The 19,087-nt window shown below is 37.0% G+C and overlaps 1 protein-coding gene across 2 annotated transcripts in view; it reads left to right on the top strand.

Moving 5' to 3' along the window:
* The window catches only part of PARD3B (par-3 family cell polarity regulator beta), a 394,298-nt gene that overhangs the window by 8,063 nt on the left and 367,148 nt on the right, over positions 1–19,087 (top strand). For both annotated transcript variants that reach the window (XM_036386687.1, XM_036386685.1), the window contains exon 2: positions 17,341–17,442. In XM_036386687.1, the coding sequence (XP_036242580.1) occupies positions 17,341–17,442 (102 nt within the window). The remainder of the gene's footprint in view (positions 1–17,340; positions 17,443–19,087) is intronic.

Raw genomic sequence — 19,087 nt, 5'->3', positions numbered from 1 at the left:
AGTAGAAGAAAATGGAATGCTTAAAGGAGAATTACATGCAATCCAAAGAGCAGAGACCTGCATTCCTTGAAAATTGTGTGTCTTTATTTTTTTAATTTGACTAATCAGTTTCTCCACTCGTATCTCATTCCTAAAACCTTAAAAGACCTTCACATTTTTGTAGAAGGTACTATCTCACTCTCATCAATCCATCAACAGCTGAGTTGGTCTTTTTTGGCAAACCTAAACATCTGTATTATAGATTCTCTGAGAGGAAACAAAGAAATCCTTTATATAATCGTCTCCTACTTCTTTTGAGTGACAATGTACTGTTCAAGTAAGAGTAGTTCCAGCTCAAAAGAAGTCATAATTCAGCAGGCTGAAAAGAAGTTATAATTCAGCAGGTCCAAGTTTGGACCTTTGAAGGAGAGATGAGTCATAAATCCTGGTGGGTTAATCCTGTGTATATGATATATTTGTTACATGCATATCCTGTGTATATGCTGTATTTATTCTGTATCCAAACCCTGGAGCACCCATTTGTCCGCCATCTTACAATTAAGGGTTATTTTTTGTACCTGCTCTGTAGCTTGTCCTCTTGGCTGGTGTGCCAGGGGGACAGGCAGACTTCAGTGTGTCTTTATAAATTTTGGTGATGTCCATAGTAAAGTAGCTCCCTATTTATGTTTCTCTTCCAACTACAAGTTTTGAGGCCATTTAGTCTTTCCTAGCCTTTATTTTTTTTTTTTTTAGTCTTGCAATGCTGGATGTCACTAATGGTGATAAGACCAGAATTTCATGGTGTATATCTGAGGATAATTCCATGGTTTTTCAATATTTTAAAGCGTTTTATTACTGCTAAATGTAGGCACTGTTCACATCAGTTCCTGTAGGCTGAGCATTTTTTTGTTGAATGCAGTTCATTGTGGTACAGTTTGCCTAAAATGATGATGATAATTTTTTTAAATGCTCTGTGATAGTCTGTTGGTGGGTAGTATGTTGAGTGTTAGAAAGATTTTCACTAACATTCTTTGCTTGGCAGGTTTTATTTCTGACCACAAACCAGAAGCGTAACCAGACTACAAATTTAAAGCTCTAAAGGCTTTGCTCTTATTGGTAGTGTTGGCTGCAGGCTGCTTGGGATACAGCCCCTTTGTAAGTGATGAGTTTCATGAACAAAGAAGATAGAATGCGACCTAGAACTCTGCTTAACTAACTTCTTCTTGCAGAGCTTGTCAGAATTCCGTGTGCCATCTCACCCTGCAAGTCCTTGCAGAACAGCCTTCCTATGGATTCCTGGTTGAACAGCTATTAAAATTCTCTCTTCCAGCTGCAACTTTTTCTCTAAGGCTTTCTTAACTATTTCAGTAAGGATTTTCATGGAGAAGTTTCATCTCAGAGTTTTTTTGAGCAGTCCTAGATATTAAACACAACAAGGGCAGGACAGAAATACAATGGTGCCTGAGTAGGGTAAGCAATAAAGAAAGCTACTTGTGACAGTGTGTCTGTAGCTTTTCTCGAAATAGAAGTAATTCAGGGGTTCTGCAAATCTGACTGAGGCAATGTTGCAGCAGTTTCAGTCTAGAATGCTCATTGCTGCCTTTCTCTTTCAAAGGTAGTCAGGGCCTTGCAGCTGTGCAGTGAAAACTGTGCCTCACTCTATCCCAAGCAAAACCAAATGACTTCCTCTAGCTTGTGTCATACTTCATCATCAGCAAATTGGGGATGGTGCTGCATCTCACCTGTACGTTTTTTTTAAACTGAAACAAGCTTCTGCTTCTGAAATAAATATTCCGAAAGTCTTCCATTTCCTCCTTAAATTATTTCTCTAAGGAAGTTTTCTTCATTATCTTGGTTTTTATTTGAATTGTGGGTTAGTCTACTTGAAAGCCTGTATGGAAACCAGAAGTCATACAGGAATTTTTTTTGCTAAGTAAAGACTCCAGAGGGCTTGCTTTTAGAAAAAAAAAAGTGCAGTACTTGTTAAGCTTGCAGGAAAAAAAATGAGGGAAATATTGAATACATCAATCAAATGTTTATATATTGGGAGCTCTGTGAAATGCTGTTTGCCTCCAAATCACGTTCTTTCTACTCAGACTGAGTTAAAAAGTTATTTGCAGTAACAATGATTTTTGTTAAGGTATAATGATTTTTTTTTTGAAAAATAAAATAATTGGCTGCAGTAGGGGGTTGTCAGCAATTTATTAGCTTATTTTTGCAAGGTAGTTTATTTACTACTGAGTACGAGTTGATTTATGGAAATATCTGCTCTATTCTGGTGTGTCAAAAAAGTATCATACTTTGCTTTGACTCTGGTTTTAATTGTATTTTCTTTAGGTTACTCGCTCTACTGTGATTTCTGTAGAAATTCAGTATTTTCTCCAGGTTGCCCCCCTGACCCTCCCTGTTCTATAGAATGGGTTACAACAGTGTACTAATACATAAAATTTGTTTAATTTGCATATTTTTTGAAAGTCTGTTTCTCACAGTTGCCTTATTTAGCAGATATGTTTTTTTTAGTAATACTGGAAATTTGACTGTCATCTTCTGTTACTGACGCCTCTCAGCCTGTTTGTCTGCTCAAATAATGGAACATTGGAGAGGCAATTGCTCTCTTCAACTGGATTTTCCCATGTTTTTTTTAGGGTGGAAGGACTTGCTGAAATTTTTCAAGGACTGATGAGAGTTAGCATGCTCAGCCTCTACAGAATTAGGCTCATTTGAAAAACCAAGCTGCTGCCAATTCACAGTTAATTTTCCCCTGCTGGCTGTAATAAATGCATCCTGAACAAATGTTTCAGGAGTTCCTGGCATTATGAGATACAAAAAGAAAACTCCCTGAAGAGCTGGAAACCTGAAGTAGTTGTTTTGGGTGACAGAAAGGAGGAGGTTCATTGACATTTCAATATTGTGCATAAAGACCAGCATTTGCATAGTAGTAGTCATGATGCAGGTGTTGTTTAGATTGCAATAAAAAAGGGAGATGTATTTTTTTTTTTGAGGAAAAAAAGTACATGTGTGTGGAAAAAAAATTAATGTTAGGGTTTTTCAATGATAAATTATGACTCTTCTCTGTGAGGCAAGAAAATTTGCATGTAAAAATCCAGGGAAGACTTCTGTATTAATGTTTCAGGAGCAGTTATTTGGATAGCTCTCATTCAGCTGCTGACTGATGGGAGGTACTAACTTCACCTGAGAAATCTTCAAGGAAACCAGTTCACTGACCTCCTGAAGAGCAAAATTAATTCTTAATTTTTGCTCTAAAAACTCATATCTCATAAATGCTTAGAAGAACACTCAGGACCTGTGCATTTTAAATATATTACTTCTAAGGGTGTTTTCTTCCTTGATAACTGTTACCTGATACCCAGAGTCTGGAAAATGCTGGTTTAGGTAGTTTTCCATTTAAATTGAATTTTGTATGTTGTGGGGGAGTAATTGCTGCAAGTGAGAATGTGAAAGGAGTAGATGGTTTGTGTTTGTACATTCAGGGTGCTTTTTTCTTATTAGGCCCTTCATGTATTATTAAAAATGTAATGCTAAAGCTGGACTGCATCTTCCTCTGGTCACCTCAGGTCTGTGGTAGCTGTGCTTGCAGTGTGATTTTTTTGATTATTTTGCTGCAGCAATATTCAGTACCAATTAACTCTTTAATAGTGTCTGAATGCATACTTTGGTTGTTTTTATTTATGTATCAGGAATTTTGCAGTTATATATGTATCATATTCTTTCTTGTCTGGTGTAACAAAACTTATTAATTGATATAGTCATTTTATTAAATAAGCTGTATTCAAAGACACTAGGAAAACACTAGGTAGATTTTTTTGGTAACTTTCTATGTTCCAAATATAAAGTACATCTGGCAGTATGAACACATTGTTTGTCCTGGTGTGACACAACTTTGAATGCAGTGAAAGTGGAGGGGTCTGGCTTATTGTTTGTAGTGCAGTTTGTTAATGGCTGGAGATAGGAAATGAGCATCTTACTAAATGGAAGTCTTGGTCAACCTCTGACTCTTGCCTTAAGGCTTTGAGAATAGACAATATGAAAAAAACCCCATCTTCTTTCCAGATGGCTGAATGCTTGATGTGTCTTTATGTTTAGCTGTCATTCAAATGTGAATGCTGTGGTGATTATAAGTGTGTTCCATTTTTCTGGTTTGAAATGATCCCTTTTATGCATTGTGTGTTTAGAGATTAACTATTTGGTTTATCAATATGGATTTTAGAGTAAAAAAAAAACAAACCCAGCTTGATCGTGTAGCAAAATCCAGGATGCTGGTGTTCATAAGCAGACTTGACAGTGAGAGTCTCGGTGCAGACCCAAGTAGTTTTTAAATAGATTGTAGTGGACTATTAACATTCTGCAAAATGTTGTTGCTTCAGTTTTGAAACATCTTGTGTGTGAGAAGTTTCATGCTAGTGGCTCTTGTTACTGAAAAAATACTATTCTGCAATCGGCAAGAAAAATTTTGATGGAGGAGGCTTTGTGGAATGGAGTTTCTTTTAACTGGGAGGAAAAAAGCTAGACAACTTTCGAGTGGCGAGGTTGAATCATGTATTTTCATGATGCTTGAGTTCATACTGAAAGATACAAGCTACAGTTTAATGATCAAACTGTTAAATAGTGTTGTAAGCTGGAGCACACTTAGTGGATTTCCAGGCTGTTTTTCTTGCAGTTTTCTGTGTGTTTTTGTTTTTGAACCTGAAGTCATAGTTAGTGTAAGAGATACCTTTTTAATAATGCAGCCAAAACTGTTGCTGGTTCTGTAGGAGTCCAAATCACTTACTTTGTGAGCATTAGACCAGTAAATACTGATGTTATATATTTTTTTTATTAGCTGACATTGGCAATGTCCTTAGTAACCATTTAAATAAGTGAATGGACTGCTTCATTGTATATGCTGGTTTCCTTTTCAGGCACTGCATATGGTGATAAAATTTAGTGGAAGTAGATCCAATTACTTTGCTGAAAAGCTTTCAGCATCTTGTGGCTGAACTTGTCACCAACCAGCTCTCTACCTGTTTTTGTGTGTGAGAGTTGGGAACCAGGTCTGATCATCCCTGACTGAGGAGGAAGCTGTTACTCTGCAAGTCCTATTGGCAGTGCATTGTGCTAAAATGTTCCTATAACATGCTTAGGGTTGAGCATCTTGTGGGTAATGGCTATGTTATGTCCACTTAGCTGTAGGCATTTTCAGTAGATCGTTGTTTTATTTTATTTCTTATTTCTGCTGGTGCTTGAGCATGGCATAATATGTGGAGCTAAGGTATGTGGGTACAGTTCTGGAGCCCAAAGAGAATGAATGAGGTAGCTGACTGAAAAGTAAATTGGCCTCATCATCAATGATGGATGACATCAAGCTGCAAATGAAAATGAAGGTTGTAATGGCATCTCAGGACTGATGCAAAATATATGCAAGTACAGCATTTAAACAAGTTTGCTTAGCAGCTGTTTTAATTTTTACTTTATTGTGGTGCTGTACTGGCTGGATTAAACTTCTGTAATGAGGGTTTTTTTTCCATGTGGCCCCCTTGCAACCTGTGGGTTGTAGAAAGTTGCTACCAAACAGTAAGTGGAACATGTGCCTCAGGTGTCATTTTTCACATTTGGGCTAAATGTTTACTTGACCTACTTAGACCTACCTGTCAGTTGTTTTGCAGTAACTTTGGTGCTGCCTTCTTTCTTCCTCTGAAACCTGTGAAGATGTTTCTTCCCAGCTCTTGTGATTCTGTTTTCCTGAAGACACTTTGAATACCAGAGGAAAGCAGCCCTTTGGGATAAGGGCAGGGCAAACCCTTATGCACCCTTAATTAGTAGTATTAAATTACAATGAAAAATTGGATAATCTCACTTTCTTTTCTGTTTTTTATCTGGCCAAAATCCCCTTCATGTGTTGAGGTTAGGCATATGGCATTTAGTTTTGATGATGTAATTATTCTGGCATGTTCTGTATATCAATTGGGTGAAGGTGGAGGTTGTTCTCAGGAGCCTTGTTTGGGTTTCATCCAGTTCCATCACTTGGCTTTGGCAATATTATGTTTAAAGGTAGAGGTTGTTTCAGCTGTTTACCAGGTATATTTGCTGTATCTTGGAAGTCAAATACTAAAACTTACCCATGTTGTACTGTGATGATATGAATTTTATTAACACAGCACAAAATATGGCAGATTATATAATACCCCCCACAGTGTAATATTGAACTGCTAAATATTTATATTACTTCTTAAGCTTCCAGATTATTTTCTTTCAAACAATAGTCAGAACCACTGAAGCTGACTAGGCTTTATGGAATTAGGCAGTGCTTGACTGTTTGTTGTGCCTTGAGAATATTACTGACCCCCCACCAATTGTGTTTTCTCCTGAGAAGTAAAGGGAGGAGAGAATCTGGTTCATTTAGTGTTTCACATGAGAAGGAAATGGTTTACAGCATCCTCTAGTACCGATCTGCAAACCTTGCTCCAACACCTGTATGGTTAAAAAACCCCTCTCTTTCCCTCCCTGCACAACCAATTTTGAGTCTATTACTTTTCACTACCACCCTTTAATTTTTTTCTTTTTTTTTTTTCCTTTTTGTTTTCATTTATAATGAACTTCTGCCTCACAGGGAGTCTACTTACATCTTCTAATGCTTTGAAAATTTAAAACTACCCTGGCTGTCTCAGCATCTTTACAGCACTGGGTCTACGATTGTTCCTTATGGCTTGATTTTGGAAGACAGTCACTGAATGTAGTGAAAGGTCATGTAACTTCTCTGAGTGAGGAAAGAGACCCCAGGTCCACACTTAACTCCTCTATAAGGACAGCAGTGAGCTGTGCCTGCTGGGAGGTACCATGGGGAGAGTTGATTAGGTTGATATGGGCAGTGGTACCAGTGGGAATTGGTGACATTTCTGAAATGGAACAGCTTTGGATGTGTGAGAAAGGAGTGGTAGTCTGACTCCTCCTACTGACACTACAAATCTGGCAGTCTTTGGCAAAATTCCTCCCCAGTCTCTGGTTGGTGATTGATTCATGCAGGAAATAGGGTGGTACTCCAGCAGAAAAGTCTTGCTGTTCTCTGTGGAATTCCCAAAAATACCCAATGGCTTTCTATGAGGAATTAAGGATATGCTCCTATCGTTTACTGCAATTCTTTTCTCACTTGACCTTTATCTAAAGCTCAGTTTATGTTAAAAGTTTGACAGGATTCCAGCATGCTTGGTCTGCATTGCCTAACAAGCTTTTGTTTTCAGTTTTGTTTAGAGTCTGGTGTTACTCAGTCACATCTTTGAAACTCTCAGCTGCTTCTGATAAGCAGTCCTGTGTCAGGTGCAAATGCATTAATCACTTTGTCAAAGAAAGGCCCAACAGTTGTAAATAAAACAATCTTAGATGGTTTCTAGATGCAGTGCTGAAGTGCTGGCTGCCCTTGGAGATGCGCATCATTTATCATTTTTTGTTGAAAATCTCGTATCCTTCAGTGCTGAGTTTGTTACAGGCTTGAATTGTGTTAATTTGCAGCCAGGCCTTGTTTTTTATCTGTAGCTGTACTGAATGATTTGAATTTAGAAGATTATCAGTTTTTGTTGGCAGAATAACAGCATTGTTCACTCACTTAACCTGGACTTCACTTCTGAAATACGCTGCTCTTACACATGTGCCTTTCTTACTTTAAGTTTTTTTCCCTTCTCATTTCTATGTGAAAAATGATAGTTTGAAGGAGTAGCTTTATAGTTCTGTCTGCCCGCTTAATGGTGAATTTCAAGAAATCATGGCTGTGGTCTTAGCCCCCCCAGTGTTACCTTTAGGTAATCAAAAAGCCAGATGCAGTGCTAATTAATTACTCGACAGGTGCCTGGAGCTGAGAAGCAGTTTGCTTATTAACATAACAATACTACTCTGAATATTGTAGATAATATTTGACATGGAGTACTTGGGATATGAAAGGTAAGCCTTCAGATCTTGTAGGTTTATTTAGAGGTGTTTTGTTCTGGAATTTGTGTTAATTTGCACAAGGTTGAGTCTTTTGTGTTTCTGCATTGTTGAAGCTGTCTAATCTAATGGACTTGAAAAGCTAAAGGATATTCTTAGTTGATAACTGAAGATCAGTTTGTACTTATAGTCTTATATTTGTGTAGTTGTCTTGGATTCAGTGCCTGGCATACAGTGTGCTCCACTTTTAACTGAGGCTTTGAAGGGGAGGTTTTGGCTGGTTGTTACAAGTGCAGTGTGTAGACCTCTGTCTAAATGCGTATCTCCAGCTTTCTTTGTAAAACTAAAACAGGCTTACATGGTCTTCTTAAATGTTGGAGTGTAATGTAAAGGTTGGCTATGTGATCCTCTGCTGCTATATTCTCTGCATCCTGCTTTATTCAGGTAATATTCAGACAGCTATATTCAGAGAGTGGTTTTTCATTCAGATTCAGTATAAAATAAGAATGCTCTTATTTAGTGCTGCAAGTTCTAGTGTTCTAGTTCTAGTGTAGGGTTCTAGTGCTGCAAGTCAAGGACAAGTTGGAGTGTCAATTGAAATAATCTGTTGGTCAGAGTACAGATTTATAAATCTTTTTGGATTTATATATCTGTACCCTGACAAACAGAATTCCATGATGGGGGATTAGAAGCAGCTTTTTCTGTTTTCTTCCTCAGACTGAATATGGGAGATCGGTATTTTTTCCCCCTGCATATTCAACTGTCAGGATAAACCAACTCTCTCTTCCTTTTCCTTTCTGACTACAGTGAAGTACCTTCTCTGCCTTGTAGAAAATGGAAGACTTTATTATTAGTACATAGTCCTAGTAATTTCTCAAAACATAATAATTTAAGATGGCTAAAGGACAAGAAATCTTCTAGTCCCTCTTTGGCAAAACTATCTCGGAGTTCCAGAAGAGACTCACTGTCCTTCCTTCTGCTGTGACCTACAGTATGCAAGTGTCAAGTGACTCAAGTGGGAGGGTCCTTTTCGCTGTGCTCCCCTTGTTTTTATAGCCTGTGTGAAGAACTTCCACTGTATTCATCTTCTGTGGTTTGTCTACTAGGGTCTCAGGTCGGGATCTTTATCTTCAAGTGTAATCTGGGACATTTTTAACAGTTGCAACTGTTTCTATAACCTGTGTACCAGGTTCCTTGTAGCCTCGCATCTTGACCTTGAGAGCTCTCTGTTAGATATTTAAGCCCATCCTGCTGTAATGAGGTGGCTCTTATTACCAGTACTTGTTTGAGTTTCTGTCTTCCCAAGGAAAACAGAATGTGTTAACTGTACATGAAAATGAATCAGAAGGAAAGAAGTGCAAAAAGGATGAGTTTTATACCTCCAAAATGAAGTTTGGTATATGGTGGTGTGAAGAGAACAGATGAAGACAGACAGGAGTGATCATCAGTCCTTGCTGTTGTGTTTTGACTTCTAGTCATGGTGATACTTGGTCCTGTTAATTTCTCAGAGCATAATAATTTGAAGATGGCTAAAGATCAAGAAATATTCTGGATCCCTCTGGTGACTAGGGATTGACTAATGGTATTTTGGACCATTTAGCATGTCAATCATAAAGCTGGTGGTGAGCTGTACTTGTGCTGTGTTAGGCCTCATTTCAAAGACTAAAAGGAAGCTCTGCTTTTTGGTTGTTCACTGTGCCTGGGAAGAGCAAGAGAAGATTTTTCGGCTTTTTTCAGGATTGGTAACAGATTGTTTTTGCCGCAAATCTGTGGTAGTCCACTGGCTTCATGCATGAATTGTTTGGTTGTCTGTTTTGTGCTCTTGCCATCCTTAAGGGCCAGCAAGGCACTGTGACCAGACTGTGCAAAAACTGTAAGTGCCCTGAGATAAAGTCAATGTTTCTGACAAAGATGAATGTTTCTCTGCTGACCCAATCTGATTAGTTCCCCTTTTGACATCAGGTTTTTAGCATCTTCAAAGACAGAAACTTTAAAAATAGAATATTTAAAGTGATCTTATGTAAATTACTGTTTTCAGAACTCCTTTTCTACTTTCTACTATTTGGCTATATCACATCTCATCATGATTGGAAAAAAGAAGTGCTTGAGGGAAGATTACATTTTCCACAACTAGTATTAATAAATAAAATGAATGACTCTGAACAAAAATTTAGTATGTGTGAAAATACATAGAATGAGGTTTAATTTTTTAAATAGCTTGTTTACAGGGAATAGTTTCCTCTACTATAGTTTGAAAAGAGATCCTTCTAAATAGCAGGAGAAATTGGGTTTTTTTGAAGAAAATAATCTTTAATTCACCTCATTCTTGAATATTTAATTTATTCCTTTTAGGAGTAAAATTTCTTCTGTGTTATCTTACTGTGTGAAGAAAATTTCCTAACCGACCTAAAAAAAAAATCAAAATGTGTGCTTTGCTTTGGTTAGAAGCAAAGCATCATGGGTATAACAACTTAGACTGGCGTTACTTCTTGTGATCATGTTTTGGCATGAGGTTTGAAAGCTTGTTAGACCTGCTAAATTTATTGTGAAAAGGGAAGAGCTTTGTCTTCCATGTACTCACAAGTTTGATTGCTTGCAATGAACTTCTTTCTGTTCCCCATCACCCTGCCAGTTAAGGGTGAATTCCTCTCCGAAGATCCTTTCCTGTGCGGTTTTATTTTTATAGTACTTTATTTCATCTGGAGGACAGATTAGGAAGCATCCCTTACAGTCACCTTTCTAAGACTATTTCTGCTGTATGGCCTTCTGTGTTTTCTGTAGCTTTATTTCTGGATGCTTAAAAGTAGTTTCTCTCAGAGCAGACTACCTTGTCCTTTGCCCTTGCCTCAGCTTTAATTTCTGTCCTTGAGCTCACTCAGTATAGATCTTTCTTTAATATTAATAACTTGAGAGAATGTGTGTCACTCCAGCTGGTAGAAGGCTATAAAGAAGTTTTATCTTCTCTCTAGCATCTTGCAGCATTTTCACTTCTAATACAAGCAGAGTCAGAGTGTTGGTGAAGGAGGGCAATAGCACTATGAAATACATGAGGAGTTTTATTTTACTATCTCACTGTGTTGTAGCATGTTTCTCTTCCTTGTACTACCTTAAAGATTTCTGCTGCTTTTGAATTTCTAACTGGAAAGGGTTAAAAATGTGTTCGTTAATGTTATGCTATAAAGACAATGTAATTAATTAGAGGTAAGAATTTATTTTTTCAACCGCGAGACCTAGAAATATGAGCTTGTAACGTCCTCTGTTATGTGTAATGTAAACTAAACTCTGGAAGCTTCCTGAGCAGTGAAACCTAAATATTGCTTTATCTCTATTTTTTGCAGTTTGTGAAAAGACCCAATTTGTACTCAGCTCCAAGTGTGTGTGTAAATATATATATGTGTGTATGATGTATACTCATGTACTTCGTATAGGGAGGTTTATTCAGATCAGGTCTGTGCCAGGAATTGCTGCATTCAGTAATGTCTGGAGCAGACTTAATCTCTTGTGCAGATAGCTGTTCATCTTTGATTCTTACAGAAACTTCTTGTGGCTCCTTTTATTCCATAGAAATGTTATGTCTGTAACCTACAATATTGTATGCAATGATACAATTCTACATTTGTACATATGAAGAGAGTAGAAGTGGTGGTTGTTTGCCTGCTGTAAGGATGGGGTGTGATGCATATTGGGGCATTTGGTTTTTTCCTTTGGGTTTGTCTTAGGCTGTACAAGGACATCAATGCATGCATGTTATGTTGTTGCTGAGCTCTAACTGTTCAGCTCCAGATTGCGATAGTCTGTAGTGTGCAATGTTGGCTTTGTGATCAGTTCTTGATTTTGGAAACTCAGTATTCATATTGCTGTAGAAACAGAGCCCCATCTCTAGTACAGTTGAAGATGACATCCCTGTTGGTGGCAGTTGAGATGAAATTTGAATAAAGTACCATTTCAGGCTTGTTTGGAGGTGGTTTTGGTGAGCGAACCAAAAATGCTTAAGGCTCTTCTAATTCAGTGATAAACTTTGAGAAGGATTTCGAGATCAGGTTTGAGGCTGTGACCAATCTCATCCATATGTTCCTCTCCAAGCTGCTTTTTGTGCTCTGCTCCCCAAGCTGTGGTCTGAGAGTAACTAATACTTAGTGCTGTTTGGCTGTGTGTAATGAGGCTACACTGTGTAGCCTTAAAATGCTTATAGAAATCATTAAATACTACTTAATATATTGAGGTAATGCATCACATTGCAATTTAGAATCTAAAAATGATTGAGGGGTAGAATACCTCTTTTACTGACCTTAACCTAAAATCTCTCTTTATCAGAAAATATTTTATGATTATGGGATTTTTAGTTTTACTTTTACTGTCTAAGTGACAGAAAACAATATGACCAGAGGCCTCTCCTTCCCCCAAGTTTGACCTAACATTTATTCCTTTGTTGTGTATGTGGAACAGGCATATATTATTTCCAATTTAATGCTGCATTTCATTGAAGTCTGTTTGCTCTAGTGAAGCATTGATGTGGAGGTACTTCAGAAATATCAGGACGAGGAATAATTTTAAGTCAGTCCTATTTCTGATTTTTTTTAAGTGCATCCCATTGTTACTATATTGAATTAAAAATTCCGGTAGAGGGTTTGCTCTTAATTTTATGCGTTCTGCAGAGTGGAACAAAATACAGCATCAAACAATAATTAATTGTGAAATCATCAAGCGGTGGTGTTTATTTTATTGATGGTCAGCTGAAACATATTTAAACTCATTTGGATTCTCTTGTTCATTAACAGTCGGAAATACCAGTGTGGATTGTAACATTTATTAGCTATGTTGCTTAGCTTTCAGAAAAGGAGACTGGTACTTTTCTATTGGAGTTGGGAACAAAAAGAGTCAAGAATGCACTCCAACTTTCTGATACAAAAAAATGTGAATTTATTGATTTGTTTAAAAACCTAACAATAAATGGGAGTGCTTTAATTATAAATGGATTGGTTTTTCATTTGAGTGTGTATGTTGACTGAAAATAAATGTGTAGAATTCTTGAACCTGTTTTAGACTATTTGAACAGTGATGGTGTTGTATTAGGTGGCAACAGCTAAGTCAGGATTCTGTGACAAAATGAATGTCAAGCCCATTTTTTAAAATTTATGTCACTTCTCTGCCTACATTGCACTTGTGCATTCGTGTGACCTGGCTTTAATTTAACATTTGGTAAATATTTGCATAGTAATTCCTCAAGTGTTCTCCCACACATAAAGGAAATGATGATAAACAGCTTTTAAGTGGCTTGATGTTAAACGCAAACATGACTTGCAGCCCTAAGGTAAAATGCACATCAGAGTAACTGTTCAATATTCATTTGCCAAGTGCTGTTATGAATTATACCAGGTAACTTAGTCATACGTCTTCTTTACGTAGATTGTTACAAGTTTGTACCTCAGCTGAATTTCTGCCTAGGGGTTATGTACTGTGCTGTGAGAGAGCTCTCCCCACTTGTGATGCTAGGATTTTTTGGAACTGTAGTTTGTGTTTTCTTCAAGATGAACTTTCTAACAGGAGAGCATTTAGGAGCACAGATAGAATCAGGTAATCATACCTGATTGCTGCCCTGAGCTTCCAGGCTCTATTAATGCTTTATTTTTACAAGAGGCTTTTTTATTTTTCAAAACTTAAGTATTTCTTTTTAAGCATGTCAAGTTTTAATCATTATGATTAAGAAGATACAGTGAAGAATCGTTCTAGACACTGTCATTCATTAGAATAAAATTTCAATCTCAAGCTAGAGAAATTTAAAGGAGCAGCAATCAATCATCTAAAAAACCACCCCAAAATTTGTCCTAGTGTTTTAGAATACAGTTGTTAGACTTCTTTTCCTTTATAATTCATAGGTTCTCAGCAAGTGCCTTCTCAACAAGTATTCTCTTAATCTCTTCCCTGATCAAAAATGGAGTGTCATCCAGCATTTGCTGCTTTCAGTAGGTAAGAAGTGTTATTTTGTTGAAGCTGTCTGGTGCTATCCTTTGCACAGCCTGTCATCTCTGTTACTGGGTTCTGACTTTGACCATTCAGGAGACACTGTAGAATCAGCAAGCTCTGTTTTGCAAGGCTTTCAGTCATATACTTTATGAGCTATAAAATTACTCTGTTACTTTAGAGAGGCAATCTATCTCCTGCCTAGGAGTTTTAAAACACATGGAAACCTGAAGTGTTCTTGATTGCCCCTTTTGATTGTTCTATCATAGTAAAGCATAAGAACCTTAAAATAGGACAGTCCTTCTCCTGAGCAGGTTTCATTTTCTCTGATAATGATTCTTGGGTGTACCATGGTTATATTTTGGATCTGTTCTACTCCTTTTGAGCTCTAAATAATGTGCAAAATGTGAGTTTGTGCATGCATGTGGATACTGTGCTGTTTGGAACTTTAGATACTCAACTTTTATGTCTGCTGGTAGTTAATTGTGGAGGAATAGAATGTAAGAGAATAGTGCAGAAGGCAGTCTCACACCTGAGGAGTTGCAGCTGTACTAATCACCAAGATTAGGAACAGGCCTGCCCTTAACAGGCCACAGCTGTGTCCAATAAGAAGACGAGTGCTATGAAAGAGTGGGTTAGCTGGGTGAGGAGAGCTGGAGTTTGTTGGTTGTGTGGTGAAGAAGGAGTCAGTGCTGCAAGGAGCTGCCCATGAGAAATCACCAAGAAGGTATGGGAGCCTTTGCAATAAGAGGACAACAGTTAATAGCTTGTTTTAAATAATGAGTTTTCTAAAATGTTAATGTTTTATTTAGTGAAGCTGTCTGGACTCCTGGTGCAGGCAAAGAAACACAGAAGAAACAAACAGATATATAGATTTTAGTTGTTGATTTTTTTGGTCTTTTTTGTTGTTGGTTGTTTGTTTGGTTTTTTTGTATGGACACTTTGTATCCAATGCATGGCAGTGTTTGGAGTTGACTGAAAGAAGAGAACATGTTCTCTGACTTGGAAATCTTTTTGAATGGCCGAGTGGGTTTGCTGGTCAGATGAACAATTGTTACTTTTGTGACTGTGTGAATGATAACCTGGGCTATCTAGCAGTAGTTACTGTTTGCTTCATCAAACAAGTTTATGAAAAGCTCCCTGCTCCCAGCATGGGTTTTTAGCTTTCAAGGATGAAGTTCATATAAGCCATTCACATTTTTATTTCTGAGGCAGCAAGTATTCAGTCTTGCTCTAGTCTGTGCTGGTTATTGTAACTGGGGAGTCCTTGAGAACTGAAGGTTGTAGTGTGTTCATACTGTGTGTACCTGAGCCACAGCATGTGTCTAAGCCATTAAGTACTTTTCTTCAAAACAAACTGTGAATCCTGCCCAGTTTTAGTTCTTGTATTTCAGTGTTAATTGTCTTTGTTTTCTTTTAAAGAATCTTGCATTGGCTACACTTGTTCCAAAAGATTGCTGAGGAATGGCATCTTCTGTTCTTTGAGACTTTTAGAGATGTTCTTTTGATATTGCCACTAATAAAAATAATTAAATTACTGTTTTTGCTGTAGCCCAAAGTAAAAGAGGGTTAAGAATTTGTTAAATTTAATGTAGTTTAGGGTGGCTGTGTGTCTTGAGCTTGTGTCCTGCCAACTTGCATCATTCTATTGGGACAAGAGTGTTTTACACTTGTTTTTAATTTGTTTCTGTTTCAATGACTCATCTCGGTTGGTACAGTTACCAAATCACAAATAGAAGTGAACACTGAAAGTTTTCTAATCAGCTGTGTATTTTTTAACTTCAACTTTATTATGCTGTTTTAAAGCTGTTAACTATTAAAAGCTTTGTGGTTGCATTAGTTAAAACGTTCAGGTGGAACATCTGTAGCTACTGATGTGTTCTGGTTTTAAAGTATCATATTTTCTAATTTTATTGGTAGGGTCAAACTAATTCTCTTTTTTCAAGGTAACTGCATTAGGTAAATTGTATAATCTCAACCTGCTTATTTATTGCATAAAGGTACGTTTCTTTTCTGCTTTTTTGTCTTAGAATTTTATGGTTATGGTAAAAATACCTGAGCCCTGGGCTTAAAAATAGAAATTTGAGCTATAATAGTTTTCCACACTTTGTCACTTTGCAGAGGAAAAAGCATATTAATTGATACTCTTAAACTTTGTAATACCTAGAATGAACAAACATTTGCTATTTCACAAATGGGTGGTTTCATTGCAAAATGAAATAACTGTAGTAAGAGGTAAATTAGAGATTAAATGGACATGTTACAAATTGAAATACTTTTAGATGCTTAATTGTGTGGTTGTTACACAGCTGTACTGTATCTAGTTACACTTAACCCTCAGTTGCAGGTGATCAGTTGTCATCCTTTTTTTGTCCATTTCTGAAACATTTCTCAAAGCTATGTGTGTGCATGCCTCTTTCCTGGCCCTTAATTTTAGCATATTCTGGCCACTCTTCATAATATTTGATGGAGGACTCAAATACGCTTTATAATCCTAACCAGGCATGTTTTCTTTCTTCGTTGTGCTGCAGCAGATGCCATGTTCATCAGTGCTGATAGCTCAGAGAACTCACACATCATTGTGACTCACTGAGCTGCCATGTGCTCATTAAACCACAAGAACTGGTCCTAGGAGGATAAGTCTTAACTAAGGCAGTTCAGCCATAAATACCACTTGGAAGCTGTGTACACAGGTAGCTGGTATAGTTTGGGGGCAGTGGCTACAGGCTGTGTGTCTGCTCTCTCATTTTCTATTTCCTGTCAGGGAGAATTTGCTGTTGAGCAGTATACTCTGAGCCTTTTGGCTTCAGGGTCAGTGGAGTGATGGCTCAACTCCTGGTTGTTGAAGTGAAGGAGTTAATAATCTATGAAGAAAGCATTAGTTTTGGAGAATTAATCTGATCCCTGTTAATATGGTACTCCGTGTTGCATTGGAATTTGAGAGTACTTATTTGTGAAAGCAAACTGGAATTTACTTATTCTTTTGGGATTTTTTGCCACAATAGGATTATCTGCCTCCTCAGAGAAAGAAATGATGGATGTGTTTTAGATGTCTAAAAATATATGGATATACCTCCCCACAACCTGTCAGGAGGGGTACATGCCAATCCATATATATATATTTATTTATTTATTTGTTTGTTTATGCTGATAATAACCAAAATATTCTATCTTTAAAGTATTGTAAAACAAAAATATTTTTTATTGTTTTAAATTTACTATTCAAATTAGATAAAGATTGATAAGGAAATAAAAATGCATGTTTTAAAGTTTTTTTTTTTTGTGTAATGTTCTGTAGGTATTGCCTTGTTTTTCATCTGCAGTTTTCAGTTGCTCTCAGTTTCAATTTTGAGTAGTGGCTCCAGTCTTCTACCTCATGACTAGAGAGGGAAGTAGGTGGCAAATAAGTGGGACACACAACTGCTATGTCTGATAGCACTGAAATCATGCAAGGGTAGGTTGAGAATTCTTGTATCTGTCTTACAGGATCCAGCTTCCTGGGTAAATATTCACCACCTGGAGTATACAGATGGAGGAATCCTGGACCCAGATGATGTGCTGGCAGATGTTGTGGAAGACAAAGATAAGGTAAAGCTTGTATGAAAATGTTATGTGTGTTCTCAAATAACAAATGCTGCTTTCTCGTTTCTTGGATCTATGGCAGGTGAAATGGATGTTAAATGTTCTTAAACTTATCTACCCAGTAACTGCTGTAACTCTTCCCTTCTGGAGTAGAATGGGGGAATGGGAAATATGACCCAAGCAGTGAGAAGAGAAGCCTAGCAGGGTTCACTAAGGGCTTAACCTTTTCAAGCAGTTCTGTGTTTCTTTTTATTTCTGTATTCAAATACCATGGTGAAAAATGCGGGTTTTGCAAGAATTTTTTTCTTTTTTATGCCACTTAAAAATAAATACCACGTAAAATATCTTCTAGAATCTCTTCCTTTGCATGGAATTAAGTTTTTGAGAATCATTCAAATGTCATGGTTGAGTGTAAGAAAATAGACTAATCCTGTGATGACAAGAACAGCACCTTGACCTGTTAAATTTTGGGAGGAGTTCCTATGATTTGCTAGTGAAAGTCTGAGCAGGCTGCTTACTCATTTTAAAAGGTGTGAGTCTCTAAATTTCAATTAAAATAAAATAAATAAATAAAATAAATTTCAAATAAAATAAAATTTCTTGTCTGGGTAGTAGTAACTGCAGAGAAACCTCTTTTAATTTTATTTTTGATTGTCAGAAAAATATAATTTTGGGAAACTTACTGGTGACTTATTCAGCATAGAGAAGGGGGGTATTTATAAAACTTTGCTGATTTTATCTTTTTTCTTCATAAAATCAGAGGAAAAAAATTAATGGCTTTAAACTGAAGATCCAAATAGGGGATATGCTTGTGCTTTTAGACAAATTGCTTTGTCTGTTTAAAGTGCCATATGCTTGACGACTTAAAAAGTAATTTACTATATTGCAAACAGGATTGTTAGTTTTGTATGCTGTGTTGATTCTTCAATGACTTAATACAAACCAGAACATTTTGCTTATGATTAATGGGATGCTGCTTCTTTGTATCTTAGAAAATTGTTTAGGGTGTACTTCAGTGTCATTTTAGGGTGGTTTGTGTGGGAATTTTTAAAAACAGTGGAACTCTGTTATATATTCTTTTTATCATATTTGTGTTTCTTGCTTGTCCATATTTATTGAAAGTACACTTAACACACCTTAAGACTTTTTTTTCAGGAGTGTTTGGAGACAAAAGATTGAGTTCTGAAATTGAACAGCTGTGTATAAAGAATAAAACCAAAAGCATTAGATGTCATAAAATGAGATATTACATCAAAGAGAAATGTTTTGCTGGTCTCATCAGTTAATGAAAATTAGTACGTTTACCCAGGATTTTCTCTGAAGTACTGGTAGAGGAGCTCTTGTGGAAATGTGAGCATCAATGTGCAGAATATTTGACATGCCATGTAGTTTTTAAGTTGGGACCAGAGCCTTTGCTATACCCTGTCAGTGGCTGTCACTGGCTGAGTATGTGTAGCTGAATAAGCTTCTAGGTCACAGCTGTGGGTCTAAGCTTCCTCAGTTATGACAGTGCTAAGTGAGGCTCTGAGGCTGCCTTAGGGAAAACTCGCTGGGAAACTTGAATCTTACTCTTTGAAGTGGTCTGGTGTGGTTTAGGAATACAGCAAACTCCTCAATTTCTCTTCCTCTGATATCTCAATTACAGGGGATG

The sequence above is a fragment of the Molothrus ater genome, chromosome 7 (assembly GCF_012460135.2).
Source record: "Molothrus ater isolate BHLD 08-10-18 breed brown headed cowbird chromosome 7, BPBGC_Mater_1.1, whole genome shotgun sequence".
Taxonomy (NCBI): Eukaryota; Metazoa; Chordata; class Aves; order Passeriformes; family Icteridae; genus Molothrus; species Molothrus ater.
The sequence above is the reverse complement of the archived record's forward strand: the minus strand, read 5'-3'. Positions and strand labels throughout refer to the sequence as shown.